A 19,317-nucleotide genomic window follows, 5' to 3' on the forward strand; every position below is an offset into this window, starting at 1 on the left:
TTAAATTTTTCATCCTGACATTTTGTATTATACAGATTAATGAAGCACAAAGAGGAGGTTTAACTGGAATTGTATTAGCAGTCCATGCCCTGACACCACAGAGAGAAATGTTTCACTCGGCTTGATTATCTTTGGTGTCTGGTCATTACAACTGAGGCTTGTTGATGATTACAATTTGATTTGTGTTGACTTGTGCACCTCCATTTGTTCAGAATATAACAATAGTTTATTGGGTTCAATGGTATTTTTCCTCACAATAACTGGACCACTGCATTTGGCATTTAGCAGAATGTGATCAACTTTAATACTAGTGAATAAATTGTAGATTGCATCTACATTTATACTGGTTTTGCTTGATCATCATATTTATTGTTTAACACTGGCACTTTTTTTTTTTTACTTTGATAGAAGAAAAAAGTTGGGGTTGTTAAATTATTAAGCAGTCAACTGCAATCTCTGTCTGCAGCAACAAGCCCAGAATGCTGTGACGGCTCCTTTCCAAAATACAGTGGGGAAATGTTGTGGAACATGTACAAGCCTGAGTACTATTAAGTCTACCAAATGACACAGGCTGCAATATCTCATCAGTGGATTGCTGTATGGATCTCATCCATAGAACATGGATTTCTAAAGTAGTAACAAACATCACAGGGTAGACAGGGAAAAAGCTTGCCAGAAACCACGAGAGCTTATGGGAGGAATTATATAAGTAGTCAACATTTGCTAAGCCTTCCTAACCCTTCTCAGATACCTGTACAGGCGCATGTGTCTGTTCAAAGTGTCAAACACCACAGTCTCAGTGTAAAGATACTGGAGCTCTTGTATCACTGTATTCTGTCAGGCATATCTTTTTCCTCTTGACATGGCATGGCAGAAGAAAAATATTGACTACAGCCTCGGGCTCTTCTTTCTTTGTTTTAGACGAACACGCTCTATATCAAGATCTCTGTAAGGTTTTAGATTCTGTCTATCATAACTTTTTTTGTTTTAGATATTTGCTCTTCATGGGTTTGGATTATTCTTATTGCTGTTTTTCATAGCTTGAAAGCTCTGGAAGATTTTTAGACTTTGTTCTGGCCATTGTTTTCAAATCAAGCCCCATGAAGTATACGTATAAAGGTATCCCACAAGGATCAATATTGGGCTCCTATGTATTTACTCTTAAAACATTCATAATAGTCATTTTCCAATCATCCATTATATCATCTATGCTGGATTATGGATTATAGCACTTACTACCATCATTCTAACATAATTTGAAGTTAGAGATACGTGTTACTACTTGTAACGTTAACTTGTAACTTGTGATACTTGTTAAAGGTTTACTTGCTGGTATGTGCAATTATATGTTTTCTTGTTTTAATATTTCCTTCTTTCTTTGCATATTTAATTTCTTCACTCTGCAAAAGATCAATACAATGTCCTCAATTAATAATAAGAAGAAATACAAATGAAATTTCAAGACTATGAAGAGAACACAAACATGTAAGATGATACATAAATATACCAGTAATCGATAAAGATCCAAATAGTCAGTGATTGTGTGGTGTATTTGGAGAGGGAATCAGCAACTCTGAGGAGTACTTACTTTATATATACATATATGCGCGTGTGTGTGTGCTTTCTGCATACTTTAGGAGTGTTTACTATCTGCTGGAGGTAATATGTGAGATGAAAAATAATTTGGAGAGAAAGAGAGACCGGGAGTGTCTATAGAAATAGACAGACTGCTACAACTTAATAGTTTTCGACCACTTTGTTTGTTATGAAGATGCCATTGCCAGAGTACAAGTGCAGCACCATTGTCTGTCTGTTTTTCTGTTTTTCTGTGTGGATCTGGGTGTATTTGTAGTCACTGTCGAACAAATAATGTGCGACTGTGTACGTGCTTGCGTGTGTGTGGGCGCTGCTGATCTGTGATTGATGGAGACAGCCTGCAGATTTACCAGAGTCAGAAAACAGTATCATAAAGAGCTAGTCTGCTAATTTAAACTGACAGCTGCTGACAAGTTGTTTTGAAGGGGCAAGATTTATTTAAAAAAAAGACCTCTCTCCCAGGCATATATTATTTTTGTCTGTGTGAGGGCATTGATGTGAAAATTTAAAATAGGAGATTTAATCCATATCAGATGGACATCTTGAAGGTGCTACAGTCTAAGAAGATAAGCTGCAGGGCAGACATTTTATTGTGCATACTGAACACGATTACGTTTTGCATTTCGATTGCAAGATAGATGAGGGGCCTCTTTGTTAGTGATTATGGTCTGGACTGCAGAATTTAAATCTTGCTTTCATCTTCAGTGTAGTGAGTGCAACAAATTCAATGAAAGTAGATAATAATTATCAGTAGGAATAAACAGTTCAGAGAATGAATGAATTATATGCTCATGATATCTAGATCATGCAGTGTTGTTTTCATAATAATTCTACTTTTCTATTTAGGCACACATAGGGTGAGCAAAGAGTGACACATCTACCATATGAATTTGATTATGATCACATCACTTGTTACATAAAATCTTATTGTTGTTTTATTACCTAGCTGCAGGCAAGCATTGCTTAAGGGTTGATAGTTAGATTAGATAAAAATAGGTCCATGGTACGCTATATTTCTGTGGGGATCATGCCAGTGCATGTTGTATGGCACGCTTGAGGGCCCAGATGACGTATACAACAAATCATTGCCGCAATCACAGACACATCACACCTCAGAGACCAGTTAGATTGCTGTGGTGAGCATACACCACAGGCTGGCTTCATTCTGTAGAAATGACATTAGCCTGTTAGTCTGTGGCTTGTAATTTCCTGACCTGGGTTGTATGAAAGTAACCCCAGCAAAAATATCTCCCCTTTAGCTCTGGTTTCTTTGGCAAATGATTTCGTTGTAAGGGATTTGAACTTTTTGATGGCTCGGGTGGTTTGTTTATTTCTTATCTTGGAAGGAAACACATGTTCTTCCACATAACGAGGATGGTGTTTTGACAAAAATAGAAAAATGTAATTCCAAGATGGACAAACTGAATCAGAGAGGACTTACGTTCATTATTGCATTTTTGAGTATGGGTGTCATGTGAGTAATGTGACATTGGAAGAAGGAGTCATTTACTGCTGACCCCAGCTAATGTGTTTCCCTTATTACCACATGTTTAAATAAATAAAAAAAGATAGCAAAGGCAAGGGATATGCATATGTGTGTTAGTGATAACTGGCACTATTTATTTTTTTCCCCTTGTGTCCTAATATCTTTGGTGCAGACTTGCCTTTATTTCAGTCTTAAATCCTGTAAGCCATGCATCCTTTCTTCATCGTTCCCTCTGCAGCCTTTGCTCTTCCATGCATTTATTTCATATTCTATCCAGATGATAAAATGAAGTCCAACCACAGTAAGCGATGTGTTACCAATATGAGAGTAGTCCTGAACTAAAAGCTATTTGTGACTCATAAAAACAGTTTGTTTGAGCTGCTTTCAGTATTCTGGTGAACATTTATCTCCACAGCACTCACAGACAATAAAATTGTCAGCAATAGTTAAAAAACTGTTGATGAACTGACTTGTGAAAGTTGGTTATAGCAAACCTTGAAGTGAAATTTAATGAATCGTGTAGTGGAGTTTTTCTTTGGAAATGTATATGATAGAGATAAACTAAACTGCACCATTGAAGGATGCATAAATGACTTTTAAAGCTTCCTTTGCCCATGTAAATCTTACATTTTAGTCCCAGCAGAAAGGTTGTAAATAGAGGAGGGCTTGGAGTATTAGCTCTCCATCACTGTTGTCTCAGGCATTTTATAAGAATCTCTTTGATAGTATTGCTGTGCAAGTGAAATAGTCTTTACTGGTCAGGAGCTGCTAATTCAGGAAATGTAATGTTATGACAGAAAAATCAACCTAATTGTCCTTGTAATCAGCCAATTCAAAGTCTCATTTCACTTGAATCTAGAGGACAGGTCAGCTTTGTTTAAGGAAGTTTGCTTTCTGTCAGTCACACATGTGACAACTCAGTGTGACTTAAGTCAACTAGAGCTTCCAACAATTAGTTGATTAATTGATTAGTCAATCAACATGAAATTAGGGAATTGTTTTAATAATTGTTTAAGTCATTTCTTAAGCAAAAATGTCAAAGTTCTGTGATTCACCACCTCTCCCTCTCCATTGTACATACACACTCATTCAAGTTAAGCTGGAGGCTCTGAAGCCTTCAAATTCCAATCCATGGAAATCACTATCCATGGGGGGAAATGATGCTTTTTTTCCAAGGGTGGTGAGCAAAGAAAAAGGGATTGTGTGTGTACATATGTGTGTATTAGTGTTTCTACAACAGTGACATTGTTACTGATGACAAAAAATGATTTAATGTCAAGTGTCAATCTACTATTGCTCTCCTTCTTTCTCCATCTTTGTCTAAGCCCTCTCACTCAAAAGTTGTCACTCTATCACAGTAAAACTCAGCCCACACACTTAGTGCATTCATTAAATCTTTATTAATCACAATTAATGACAGAGATCTCTCTCTCTCTCTCTCTTTCGCTGTCTTTCTTTGTCTCTCTCTCTGTCGCTCTCTATGTGTTAATGATGGTTAATGATTGTTTGACTTCTGTGTCTTGTTTATCATAGTTCAGCTGGATAATCTGTTCCAGTTCACCCACACACTGTGGCTTAATGATGCTTAATTGAAAACTTTGTTGACAAAGTGTATGACATTGAACCCTGAGAGCGCTAATTGGAATAATTAAGCTTTGCAAACTTTACTTGAGGGACCAAAGACTCATGGGTAAATGACCTCCCTTACCCTGTTCCTCAAGCTTCAATATAGTGACACGCTGTTAATTGGAAAGGCAAGATGGTGGCTCTGTGATTAGCACTGGTGCCTCACAGTAGGACTGTCTTGTGTTTGAACATTGGCCCTGCTTCCTGTGGTGGCCTGTGGTCTTTGTGTTTCCATGCCTTTCAAGGATCTGGGATAGACCCCCAGCAGGTCCACATATGTGGAAGTATTAGTGCATACAGTAAACTCTCTGGCCCAGACAAGAGAGCAGTACAAGATTCTCTGCTTGGATTTGCTATTTCACTTGGCTCCATTGTGCTAGGAGCATGGAACAGGATCGGTGCAAATGGCGGGGGGGGTACATGTAACGAGGTTTAAACTCCTAATTTGTCAAATTTGTTAATCCACATGGTGATCATATGTTGACTATATCCAATCAAAGCTCTCATAATCCTCAGTCAGTGATGCAGATCTGCACTGAGAGTTCAACTGTATGTTCTCAAGTCTGTAAAATGTGTCTGGGACAGCTAAAAATCCTGGCTGCTCTCCTTTAATGTACACCAAGCTTTAGAAATTCAGCAAATTTCCTCAATATCCAACCAGGTTGTACACACTGTAACTGCGAGATAGAGGCCAGCAAGTTATCTCTGCCACTAAAATGAGGCAGTGAAAATACCCCGTCTACAACTAGGAAGGTCACTGGAGAGACTTCTGTGGTTCACTCTTTTTATATGTGGTACCAAAATAAACCCGCTCAAAAGCAAACTCAAATATGCACCACCAGTGCTGGAATAATATTTCTCCTGTCTGAGACAACTCCAGCAGTCTGTGGTTGAATAAACAGGCTTTCTAGACGTAGGGGGTATTGATGTGTGGCTGTGGGTCAGTGTGCTTCAGTCTCAGCTTCTCTCAGTTTTTCTCTTTTTTTCCGACTAAAACACAAGGAGAGAATAATCAGGAGCAGGTGCACTTCACTGACTGGGTCGATGCTGCTGAGTCTGTCTGCTCTCCCACTGCCCTGCTTACAAAATTGGTAAACAGATTTGGACAAATAAACAAAGTGACTGCAGCACAGGTCAGTTTGCAGCTGACCGTGTGCCTCTCCGTGATGTATTTTTGACAGGTGTGGCATGTTTCTTGAGGCAGGTCGAATAGCAAAATACGCAGCATGATATAATGATAATAATCTGATGCTTTATTGATTCCGCTTCGTCTCTGCAGGCAGGTCAGAAATCAGGTTCAATGGACCTTTAGCTTGTGGTGATTCAGCTTCTGAAGATACTTCAGTGGGTTGTTTGCTGACACGGGTGCTTGAGCTCAGCTCTCTAGTTGAAGGCTGGCCTCCCTAATCACTCTGTCACTCTCACCTTCCCAGAGTAATTGAAATACCTGCAGCCGCACGAGGTTTCACCTTGAGAAATGGTGAAACTGTACTTGTTTTAGAGCACATATTTTCACAAACAAATCACATATTTTCCGAGACATGCTTGTACTCTGACAGTAACATTTTGAGCTATTCTGACCTTGCAGTCATCCGAACTAACAGTGAAACTACTTTTAGATACTTTTTTGACTTTGTAATATGAACATTATTCTCCATCATGTTTTCCAGCGAGGCTAACACCAGTGAGGCAGCCAGAGAACGCTGACGGTGCCAGCTTTGTGTTAAGATAGTAACTGAGCTGTCAACCCAGTGTTCTTCTCATTTAAGGAGCTGACAGCCAACGGTCGTCTCAGAGCAACAAACTCATTTTAGCATAACACCCCTGTCTCTCACCCCTCCCGCCTCCTCTACCCCTCTGCGCTCATTCCAGTTGACATTCTCCTGCTCACTCATCTCATCCTTTTGTCTTTGCTCCTCTCTTTACTCCTCCCCAGCTCTCTTCTTCCCCTATCCAGTCTCCCCATACTTCCTCACCTGCAGTACATCCTCCTTTCCCACGTTGTATGATTTTGTTGTCAGTCATCCATCCAGACTGAACACACTGCCAAGTTTTTTCTTATTTTATTTTTTTGCTCCCCTCACATTTTCTCACTCAATTTTCCATCTTCCCATATTCTCCGACTCACTCACGTCTCTTCTTCCTCTGTCTTCGTGTTCTCTCTCCACCTCTCACCTCACAGCAACTTCCACTTTTCACTGTCTCCAACTTAAAAATGTGTGTGCTACAGAGGCGACAGGAGAGGATTATTCATATAAAAGAGCAAGACTGTTGTAGTTGCTGCAGACATATTCCGCTGTTCCTCAGACAGCAGTGTGCTCCGCGACGACGCCCTAGACCTCAACACCTCTCGCAGAAACAGTTAAGAGGTCTATCCAACCAATTCTGAAACTCACTGAACTGTTTCACATTATGCTTGATCATCTAACCCACACTCCTCTGCATTTTAACTGGCTACAGCTGCAGTAAAACCTGCTACTGGGGAAAGAGCAGCATGGGACATAACCTGCATTTATAGGGGCCTTATGGATAGGACTGGGCAAGACTGCAGAATCAACACAATATATGGAGTTACAGTGCATTTAAAAGGGGCAATAAGTGAGATTTTTATAGTCCCATAGAAAATAGCCACAATATATCTAGAGGGGGGTTGATAGCCGAGTTGATCAATATCAATGACTCAACGATCAGTTTGCCAGGTGCTGAGATAACAGGCTTTCAAAGCTCACTTTGTAGCCTATAGCCCCTTTTTGGAACAGGCCCGGTCATCCATTTGAGTTCGAAAGACCCCCCCATACCCCAGCAGTGGTGCAGCAACACAGTGGGAAATCTCTTAACAGTCCATTTTCACTCCAGTAGGGATACCATTCACAACATTAGGGGCTGCTCATTAAAACTGTTACAAATATATGTTCCTATCAAATAAAGTCAAATGAACTCCCAAAAGCCCTCTCTTTAGGTAATAAAGGAGCATATGTTCCCATTTAACATGTTTAAACATAAAGTTAGTTTGGAATGAATTACACAGATTGAAAGTCAAAGTACAATAAGTCAGACACATGGAAGCCACTTGATGATTTGCCTCGTTACGACAACAAAAAGCTGCATTCTCTTCTCTCTGATCACTATTATCTTTTGACAACTTTGATGATGTGAAAAATGTGAAAGGTTTGACATTGAGTAGTTTTGGATCATAAAAGTTTATCTTCACCCTTTAAGTCTTCACCACTGTTGCTGTCATTGCAGTCAGCTTCTCCCAGTTAGGATTCCTTCAGTGTTCTTTTTTTTTTTTTTTTTTACTAATCTCCTCTCCTGGTGATTAAAACCAGTAAAAACAATGAATAAAGCAGTTTCACTTTGATAATCAGCGTTTCTCCATTCGGCTGACAAACAACCTCCCAGGACAGCCTGCTAGACGAGCAGCTGCTAATGTTAGCTCAGCGTGTTTCCCTGATATCTTAAGATCCAGACATCTGTTGAGTAAAATCCTTCATTTGGTTAAAATATATAGCTAAAAGAAACCATGCTCTAAAAAGTGTATTGTAAAAGTGGGGCCTAAAACTGGATAAAAAGTCAATTTATGTCAGTTTCTGGCAGACAACAGCACTGACGTATGCACAAAGGGGATTTGACGCCATTGACAGGCAACTGGTGAAATGCAATGTTACCAGAATTACACATTTTGAATATATCTATAAACAGATTTTTGTAGGTTTGAACATTGTTGGAAGCATCTGGGATAATGTTATTCCACAACTCAACAAAATATATAACATAGATTTTTATCTATATTTTAATGCAGAACTGTTGCATATTATATCTTTAACCTAAACCAAATTCAGTTATTAACAACAAAAGCAAGTCTTAACTCATACAGTTTTTTCCACTGTGACAGAGAGAGAACAAATGAATGATAATTATATGTTCCAGTCCATGTCTCTGCTGGCTTTCCATTATGTGAACCTTCATGATTTCTAGCTTATGTGTGACTATACCTATTTTTTTTTTCATGTGATGCTCAGTAAGTCACTTTCTCCCTTGCTCGCTTTCTCTCCCTGTGTGTGATGTCAGTGTAATTTTTTACCTTGAGTGTGTTTTGTCACCTGACAGAATTCACAGCATCTTTCACATTTTTCCTTTCGCCCTATCTTGCTTTCTTCAAGGCTTCTGTCCCTTGCTTCTTTATCCAAATCACTATGGTGTGAGTTTTTTTTTTTTTCCCGGCTTGAGACAACTAATAATGTGTGATCATCCCACCATCAAGGCTGCTGCCATAGAGTTGCCATAGCAACATCTAGTCCAAGCAGTAACGGCCACTGCAGAGAGAATGGGGAGGCAGAGGCGCTCTCTGAGACACACACACACACACACGCGGAGGCACACAACAGTTGCCCTGCACCACACAGACAACCCTTGCTCATTTGCTTTAACAGCCAGTGGGAGTGTTAAAGTCATTATAGATCTCCCCAGTCAAAGTCAACGATCTTAAAGCAAGGTGATAACTCATTGCACACACACAGTGCTAATGCATCTCACAGCACACCAGCTGTTTCATAGACTGGAAGCTGCATGCATGCATACGCCATACCCATACACACTCACCAAGTAATAATGCACTGTTAGAAAGACAAACATGTATACAGTCATGCTGTACATGCACACACTAGACAGCTGTTTAACACAAAAAAAGGCCATAAGAGCCAGATAGAGGCACAAATTACATTTGTTCTATAATTACATTTCACCTATCACACAGATTTTACTCCCCTCATGCATGTATGTGACACTGACATTGAACTCACATACTGTACGTTTTAGCTGACAATGATGCATTTAATTATATGTTAACATGCACTTGACACTGATATAGCAACCCCTGTATTATATAATGCAGGACATGACACTAATACCTGCACTGTACACCCTCAAACTGCAATGATATATAGTAGAGGCTATTTTTAGTGAATAAAGTAATATATTTCCTGATACCTCGGGCAGAAGTCAATGTGCTGACTGAGGCTGCCTTTAGCAAAAAAAAAAAAAAAAAAAAAAACTAACAGCCCCTGAAGGAAGAAGAAACACATCCCTCAGTTCAGTATTCTACATATCCAGACTGGAATTAAAGCAAAAAAAAGTTTTGGATAACTATGCAGGGGAAAAACACACTGCTATGAGGAAATAAATTACTTGTCAGATTTCTTCTCCTGTGCTTTTTCATGAACTCCATCAAACTCTGTGTAATGTAGTGGATCTTTCATGAGTACATGAAGACCGTGACACACACACACACACACACACACACACACACACTCACACACACACACACACATAAACACTTTAATTAGCTACTCCTAGCTCTCATTATGTCAGTTTGTCATTGTTTCCTGAATAAACTGTGCATTGCAGAATCCTAACGTATTTTGAGCATGTGAATAGGCCTTAGCACTTCTATGTTGCCGTGTGTGTGCACAGGCAAATTTGGGTGGCTTTTCGAGGAAAGATGTATTTCTTTTGGTGAGACAGCGGCAGACAAATTAGAGATTTCGACAGATGGTGTACTGCAGGAAATCTTTGACTCAACCCATGTTTTTGTCAGGCAGCTCACAGTGGCCGAGATAGATGAAGAAGAGTGTTAACTGCTTTTGTGTGTTTAAAATAATCACTTTTTCTCACAGTTTAAATATTCCTTATCTAGTAGCTGCCATGAGTTAACAAAGACCTCTTCTAGGTTTGTTGGTGAGTTTGCATGTGTTGAGTCATTCTGAACTTCTAGACTGATAATAGGGGATGTGCACAGACATTTTTAGGGGCAGGGGCTCAACCATAAAAAGGGGCTATCACCCCACCTACAAAGTCTCTACTCCCACCCCAGTGTTTCCACACTGCCAATCAAAATAACACTATTCATAATATGCCGTGTTCAAACACTTTTTTCCTTGAAGAAACCACAAATTTGAAAGAATTCAGCAAACAACAACATTTTAACTACTTTAAACACATTCCCTGTACTGCAGATTATTTTTACATGTAGGGCAAATATTAGAACTAGAATTTCTCAGACAAGCTCATATTCAATTTATGAGTCAGCATGTCTGGATTGCTGTCATTTAAAATAGTGTAGTTTACCATGTAAACATCTCCCCCCTCAGTTTTAATTTCCACCATCTGCCAAACTCGCAGGACTAGTATTTTAATGTTAGAAAAAAGCATGGCAGCAAGCGTTATGTAATACCAGCATCGTTTCTATCGTCTTTCTTGCAACTGTTTTACTGTTAGAATAAAGGCAGCTTAACCTCAGTGAGATAAATGTAAGGTAAATGGACAGTAGCCATTATGTGTGTACGTGCATGTGTGTTCTTGAGAGTGCATGTCACTATTAGGCTTTGATTCAAGGGTCTATCGGGGAAGGAGCTTTTGCATAACTCTGATAGGCCAATTAGTGCAGAATGATAGATGATGAGCGCCATGGCAGACAGGGTCGTAATAGAGGGGAGAGAGAAAGCACTCTGTCCTGAATCTCAAATCTGTTCTGCTCTGTCCTCCCTCGATGTTGCATACAGCTTAGTCACATCCTAATAATTCCTCTGATGAAAGTCTCTTTTTTGGAATGTTTGTTTTTGTGTTTTGATCTGTTTGATCAAGTTGGGGAGTAAGCCTTTTAGTTATTCTTTGTTGTTTTGTTTGGCTTCCTTTTGATTTTCTTGAATAAGATGTTGACATTTAGTGAGTCTGTGAATTAATATTTGAAAATGAAAATGAAAATTGATCTTTAACTTAGATGCAGCCAGGAACCTCAACACGTAGCAAGATTATATTTAAAATCATCTGGGGTTTTCTGATCTGACATATATTCAGGTGGCATTGCTGTTTCTCTCTGCAAGGAAAGAAATGGTAATCACCTTCTCTGATGTTTCTGTTTGTTTTCCCTCAAAGGTCACAGTGAACGTTGTAGAATTTTGTCACCAAGGTTTTTTACTGTCTATAGTAATTATGTTTACAGGTACTAGATGAGGAAAGCAGAGGAAACATTTGCTTATTGCCACTCCTTAAGTGCCACACAAAAGTCTGTGTGACATGACATTTGTGACACACAAGAACAGTCAACTCATGAGCAGAGATAACAGACGGCGGCTTCCAGACATAAAGCACGCCTCTCCTTTTGACAGACATGAAAAGACATCAACTCAGACAAGAAATCTTTAGAAGTTGGCTGAATTCCAAGCAAGAAATCATGAAACATTTTGACAAAACATTGCCTGGCTTCTTTGATAGGTGGGATTGCTCTTATTCCATCTCATTAGCCTGCCTGTAATCCCTCTTCCTCTGAAGCCGTCTGCCAGAGTGCAGGCTTGTTTGTGTACGTATAAGACGCATCTGTTGTCAAAGTGACAGATAAAAAGGTCAGTACTGTATGAAAAGCACAACACTTCTGGCAAATAAAGCTCGTTTTAACTTTCATAAACAGTGATTTTTCTGTGATGCTGTCATCAGCTAAGAACAAAATAGTAAGGATGCTGTTTAAATTTTGATTAAACACGGGTGCTGTTCAAAAACCTATGTCAACCTGCATATCAACAGGGTGCCCTGCATGCAACAGTGAAGTGTTATTGCGCTATTGCTCCTCCAGCAATCAGCAATCTAGCACTCAGGTACAAGTCGGCTGTTATACTGCGCAATATTAGAGTCCTAAAGTAACTTACTGACATGTTTGAAAGAAAATGGAGCAGGGCCCACTGCACTACTAAAAAAAGAACAGATGCAGGGATGATGTGCGATGAGGGATTCCTACACTGACTACATCTTCTTCATGCCAGTGGAGTAATAACCATGACGTACAACTAGACCAGTGCTGCCACTATGCTACTACTGCTGAACACTATTGCAGATCAGTTTGATTTCATTTGTTTTGAGTCAATATTGCCTATCATCTACACAAAGTCTTATCTAATCTTGGCACTAATCTGCGCTGATATGTTCCAAACAATCCTACGATCAAGCCGGCTGTTGGTGGATTTGCTGTTACTCTGCTGGAATTAGTATTTTATTCTCTTATTGTCTGTCTCTCTTCTCTTCCCCTTTATGTTTATCCTGTCCCATCCCACAACTGGCATTTCAACATGTAGTTCCCCAGGTCCCCAGTCCCCCCAGTTCAGTAGAGCCCAGGAAGGGATCAGAGAGCGTCCCCAGATGAGAGTGACGTTGTTATAGGGTGACATGCTGAGCCTGTTTAGCTGATTTACATTGAAATGAGCCATGTTTTTCTGGCTATTGTGGATTAAATTAATTATGTAAACTGTCTGCAGGGCTCATTTGCATTTCTTGATTGATTTCAGTCTCTTTTGCGTATTCTGTATGAAAAAAAAAACTGAAGATGAGAAATGGGCACTGTCATTCATGTCAGCATGTTGTCATTGAAATTGCAGAAGGCATTTGCCCCCAGGAAGTTCTGCAGATAATTGCAAACATCTGTCTCTATGTACACATGTATGAATCCTAGTTATGTTTGCTTGGACATGCGTGCACTCAACTTTCTGAATGTTTATCTACCCTGTTGGTGTCAATCAGTGTGGCGGCTCAGTTTATCTATGTGGGATTATTTGCATCTATTTGTATGTTTGTGCCTGTGAGGGAGGTATATGTATAAACATGCACACCCACACATTCCCAGAGTGCCTTTTTCCTCTTTGTCTCGGCCTTTCCCTGTGCCTCTCTCTCCTCCACGCCAGATCGGCTGTTAAATATCCAGCCGAATGCTAACAGAGGCTCTGTACGCCTGTCTGTCTGTCTGTCTGTCTGTCTGTGTGCAGCTCTCCTCTAAACCAAAACGAACGACCCAGTTAAATAATAAGCTGAAGGCTAACAGAGGGACCCCATCAACCTCTGAGCTGTATCCTCTCTGAAGCCATCAATCGTGGGACTAAAGCTAGGCTGCATAATGACATTGTGGCAGTGTACTCGCGCCGTGCTGCAAAACATATTAATGTTAGCCATAATGAGTTTGACAGCCCAATATGGTTGTCAGAGATCATGGAGGATTTTAACTGGCAAACACTGCCCTCAAATGGAAGAGAGGGGTTATAGCAACTGCAGTAAAAGCTGCAGTGCTGTCAGGTTTTGTATCTTCCATTCTCCGTGATTGTTTTGATTTTGATTCTGTAATTATTAACATGGCTCTCAGACACCATTAAATATCACACCCAATACCTATGCTCATTCTGGCCAGCGTTATCTTATTCCTTTGAATGTTGCTGGCTTGTTGCTCATTCATTAATCTACACATTCACTCATATATGCCTGCCTTTTCATGTATGTTTACTTATGCTTGTGTTGACAGTAACCTGAACAAAGATTGTTAAACTGATTTCACAACACAGATACAATGTTTTTTCTTAATGGTATGTAGGCTAACATGGCTCTATGCTTACATGCCTGTGTCTCTGGCCTATATCCTAGAATCTTGGAGCTCCAGCAAAACGGTGACATGGATATACTGAAACTCAAGTGGTGGCCCAAGGACAGCCCCTGTGACCTCTACAGCTCAGTCCAGACACGACAGCGTGGCAGTGCCCTGGACATCCACAGCTTTGCCGGCGTTTTCTGCGTCCTTGCGGCCGGTGTGGTGCTCTCCTGTCTCATTGCCATGGTGGAAAGCTGGTGGTCTCGGAGGAAGGGATCCAGGGTCCCCTCCAAGGAGGTAGGGGGATGGATGGGTGCCTGAAAGGAGGAAACATGGTACAGAGAGAGGTATAGGGCCTACAATAGATCCCAGCTCTTCTTTTACTGTATGCGTAAGAGGAGACGTGTAATAGATAGAAGAAAACAAAAGGAGGGATCAAAAAATAAAGTAAGAGTGGACAGATGATGATAGGTTGGATGATGGGTTCAGTTTCAGATCTAGCAGATCTATCTTACTAGATACAAAGTCTCGACTTCATGGCCAGGGGTGCAAAGGTGTAAAGAAAAACATCAATTCCTCAAAATCAGGATGCATGAGTAAGATAGATATGAGTAGAGTCTTCTTTGGGAAGGACTTGTGACACTCACAGAGTCTGGAACTTTTGAAAACTTTCTGTGTTCACAATGTAACTTCCCCTGAACTAAATTTGCACACAAACAACATCAGAAATACTATCTTGATAGCACAGGCTGGAACTGTATTCGTTGATGGGCTTTTGCAGATTCTGTCAAAAAGAATACTGGAGGTGTTATATTAGATCTCCAGTGATATAACTGACATCGATCTTGTGCAGAGTCTTCTGTATATAAATCTCTGGATACGCAGGACTGAAAAGGAAAGTTCAAACAGGACAGGTTATAAAGTATCCTGTCATGTTATTCATCTAATTGTTGATGTAATTAAATCAATCAAAATGATTAACCAAAGAGATATTCTAGAGATTACTCGTGTTTTATCCCTTCTTAGTCCTCATTAGTTAAGTTAAGTACATTTCTTACTTAAGCTAAATAAGATATCTAACATTAACTATAGTGTAATATTACACATTTTATTGACTTATCCGTGGTGCACAATCTTACATTATACACTCCTACGGGGAGAGTTTAGGCACTATGAGTGAGTTGATGTAGCTGCATGTCTTTGTTAAAATATTCAGTCCCCCAAGACCATGTTTGCATTTTGCTCATAAACACTTCATCTCTTTATACCCAGACAATGCACAACACAGTCCAGATATTCAATATGGAAAATTCAGTGGCATTATTCTACATTTACTCTTTTGAAACTATTAAGTATTTACTCTATTCACCCTGCAATATGTTAAGTATTCTGCTGCTGCTGGTGTCCTGCATTATCTCACCTCTCTTTTTAATGTTTTATTAATGCTATTTTGATGGTGTTGATTAATTTAAAATGAGGCAAATGCGTCAGTGTCAACAGGGTAATCAACCATTTATTTTTTGAAAAGTTAATGTTTTGGAGAAAAGAGGACACTGGCAACGTTAAAAGCAGAATACAAAAACAGCCTGAGGGCTGCAGTGTGCCTTGACCAAGGCAGAGTCAGAAACACTGACTCACAGTATTAAACATGGATATTTATACCAGCGTTCTCTCCTAAACAGTGGCAACACTCCACCTTGTAAATTAGCAGCAGTGCCCTGTGAAATATCCAATCAGCCTATGTGCGGTTGATCACCTCAGCAGGAATATCATTTGAGACAATCAAAGTGACTCTGGCAACATCTTCCCCCAGTAGAAACCCTGCAGTGTGTTGTGATGTGGTAGCTTTGTTTGCTCCACCATAGACAAAAAAGGTAACATCTTCAAAGAAAATCCCAGATGGCAGCATATTTAGTTGCTTTTCTATTAATGCATTGTAATTACACAGACTCAGGCCATTTTCACCAGAATATACCGGAGTGCTAGACATTGTTGCAGCCTCACTATTTCAGTAGCAGTTTTATCCATAAAGGGATTTGGCAAGGATTTGAGCAAGCTTCCAATTCAACTTCCAATGCCAACCCACCTTGTCACCTTCCTACTGCTATGTTTACCAAAACTCCTAGGGAGAAAATGTTCAACTAAATAACTTTAATCAAAACTGTGAAATTGCAGCAAAGTGTGGCAAATTTGGTATGCAAAACATGCCACTGATGAACTGAAAGAAATGTAATTATGTGTGAAATAATATTTTCACTTTTGGTTTAGAGTTAATTATGTATGTGTTGGTAACAAATTAGACTGAGGCATGAAGCAGCACAGATTAATTTTAGCAGAAAATGTTTTTGCCATCAGGTAAATTTACTTCAGAGTCAAACAATTGCTTTTTTTACCTTCTGAGGAAGCTATTTGATAATGACAGGTTAAGGTTAACTTATGGATTATGTCTTTAGAGAATTAATGTAGAACAGTTTCCTAGCCTGTCATTCAACTTCTAGTCCTCAGAAATATAAAACCAACGTACCCTCAGTCAGTAAAATTCTACCATAATGTATTACAGATGGGATTGCCTGTTAACTAAAAGGGTTTTAATTGGGGGGGGGGAAATGACCATTACACTAATTTGGACTGTCTTAGCAATCTCTGCATGAGTCTAACTACCAGAAACTAGTAACAAGCCTGTCCCATCTCCTTAATCTTTGGTGCCAAGCTCATTTAAATTCCACCAAGAATAAATTAGAAAAGATGACAAAAAGATGGGAATGAAAATTGTGACTCTACCCTGGATGATTTAGTGTCAGATCAGGTTACTTTTTATGATAAAATACCGATGACACCAATCATCTGAAAAGTAATTTAGAGGAAAGTTTTGACATGAAAACTTGATGAACCACTGGTTCCAAATGATTAAATGAGCAGCTCCTGGTTGAACATAGGTACATCTTCACAATTTATTGTATTACTACATCACTACAATTTCTAGCTTTTGATGAAGATGTCTTGTACTCCTAAATCGTAATTTAAGTGTCTTGAGGGATAGTAATAATGTGACTTGAGTTGTAGTGACATCCTTCTATGTGAAAGGCAGAAATACTTGTAGGTATACTACAAACAAAATTGAAATTTGTGTGTTACTGCCGGCAAATAGGTGGTTTGTGACTTGACTGATGTGCCTCATCAGCTGTGATCGCTGTAGTGTGCCCAGGCTGGTTTGACAAACTACTTGAAAGTTTCACACTGCTTTGTTTACTGCAGCCCAATACGCCACCTGCAATTGCTTGCAGCTGATCAACAGTGGCCAGAGATTTGTTGTATTTATCACTTGTCATTTGGGCTGTTTGTTCATCGATTTGTTTAATTGTTTAATTTTACTTGCCCTCCATGTGGACTCCTCTTTAGAAAATTAATTAGCTTAAGACTAGACTTGCTGTTGTTCCCTTCTGTGAACATGCAAGCAGGAGCTTTGAAGTCATATGCAGACTTCTCCAATCTCAGTCAATTGGCACTGTGCAAGTTCCCCATGCATCTGGCATGATGTGCCGTTAAACTGAGCAAGATGTTCAACAGAGGATTGAATGCAGTTCGACCTTCGCACACTTAATTTAGTTTCTTCTATATTGCTGTATATGTATATACTGTGCATGCTTCTGCCCATCGTGTAGAGATCCAGTAGTAAAACAGAGATTGTTTAGGGTTGATTCAATGTCTAAGCATTGAATAATAATAAACATAGTCATCAATTTTGAGCCCTAGGCAGGTGAAACCACATTACTCCTCCCAACACAACCAGAAATAGGTCTGTTAAACATGTTGGGTCACAATCTGTTGTTTGTAATCATTCCTGAAAGGTCCTAGATTATATGTTCCAACACATGCAACACTGGCACCCAACTGACTGCCCTCGTCGTTTTGATTTTGGTCAGGCAACAATATTTATTTCTTCAGCACACACATCGACAGACACTCCATATACCCCCTACCTCCGGCCCCCTGCTCAGTTACCAGCTTTAATCTGTCATTCAGATCAGTAGTCATGTCTGCCACCGAGCAGCCACAAAGACACCAAACCTTTGGTTGAACCCAAAGTCATGTTAAGCACAGTGTGGTTCAGCTGAAACACACAAACACACACGCCCCCCCGCCATCTTCATTAGCCACTAAGAGCAGCCAGTGGAATCAGCCCCTGACTGAGCGCAGGAGTAAAGTCGCAAAAGTAAATAGGGACAGCCGGGATTTAAACGGTGATAGTCTTTGATTCTCTTTATAGATCTTGTTCAAGGTTTTTTAGAACAAGGCCTCATGCAGTTGCTGACTTATGAAAATCACTATTATTGGTTTAGAAGTCAAATATGGATCATTGGGTGCACTTCATATGTATGTTCATCATAATACAATTCCAGTTAGTGATAATATTATTCAGTTGATTATTTGAGCAACAATGGAAGAGGGTTATATTTTTGAAGTTAATGTTTTTTTTATGCAGAGATAGGAGTAAGATTTTATTTGAATTTAGATCAAAACAAAGTATTGGAATAGCAGTGGTGCAAAAGCAGTGGGATATCCAAGTAAAGTAAAAACTAATCATTAGAATAGCCCTTTCAGTGCTTCCATGGTGAAAATGAAGTTGGCTCAGTCAGCCATGATTGTTTTTGATAGTTGACCCCTGACATTTATCCTTCACCCTATCACAGCATTGACCTATTGATCTTCGTCGGTTTAGCTAAAGGTTTGCTCAGAGTAACCACTGACCCTTAAGGGCTCAGTATGCTTCAAACAAAAGTGCATGTTGGATCATCAGATCATCATCTGAAACCCCCTGCACCGACTCCCTTCCGACTGGGGAGGCTGCATCAGACAATCGTTTTAACTTTCTGAAACCAACAATCCGACAAGCACGCCTACTCCACTTAGCAAGTGGCTAGGTGTGTGGAGGTGAGAAGGTAGGCAGGATTTGAACTTCTCTATCAAGCTATCTATTTTCATTCTCTACGCAGCTACTCTCATTACTTTTCGTGTGTAAAAACAGGTGCAACAATATGAATCCCTTTGAGGATATAATGAACCAAAGAATTTAGTTTCTTTCAAGCGTACTTCGACCTTAAGACTGCCTCTCCAACTCAAGAAAAGAATTCACCTCATCAATTAAATTTTTAATTTGGCTGAGATATTATGTATTATTTCTTCCTAAAATTATAAAATACCATAATATATG

General features: G+C 39.6%; 1 protein-coding gene across 6 annotated transcripts in view; it reads left to right on the forward strand.

The window, feature by feature from the left end:
• Positions 1-19,317, forward strand: part of grid2 (glutamate receptor, ionotropic, delta 2) — a 463,092-nt gene that overhangs the window by 434,479 nt on the left and 9,296 nt on the right. For all 6 annotated transcript variants that reach the window (XR_007887378.1, XR_007887379.1, XM_051421450.1 and 3 more), the window contains exon 15: positions 14,162-14,402. Coding sequence is in view for 4 of the 6 variants with exons in the window: in XM_051421450.1 (XP_051277410.1) it covers positions 14,162-14,402 (241 nt within the window). In the remaining 2 variants the exon portion in view is untranslated. The remainder of the gene's footprint in view (positions 1-14,161; positions 14,403-19,317) is intronic.

This window comes from Dicentrarchus labrax, unplaced genomic scaffold, assembly GCF_905237075.1.
Source record: "Dicentrarchus labrax unplaced genomic scaffold, dlabrax2021, whole genome shotgun sequence".
NCBI lineage: Eukaryota > Metazoa > Chordata > Actinopteri > Moronidae > Dicentrarchus > Dicentrarchus labrax.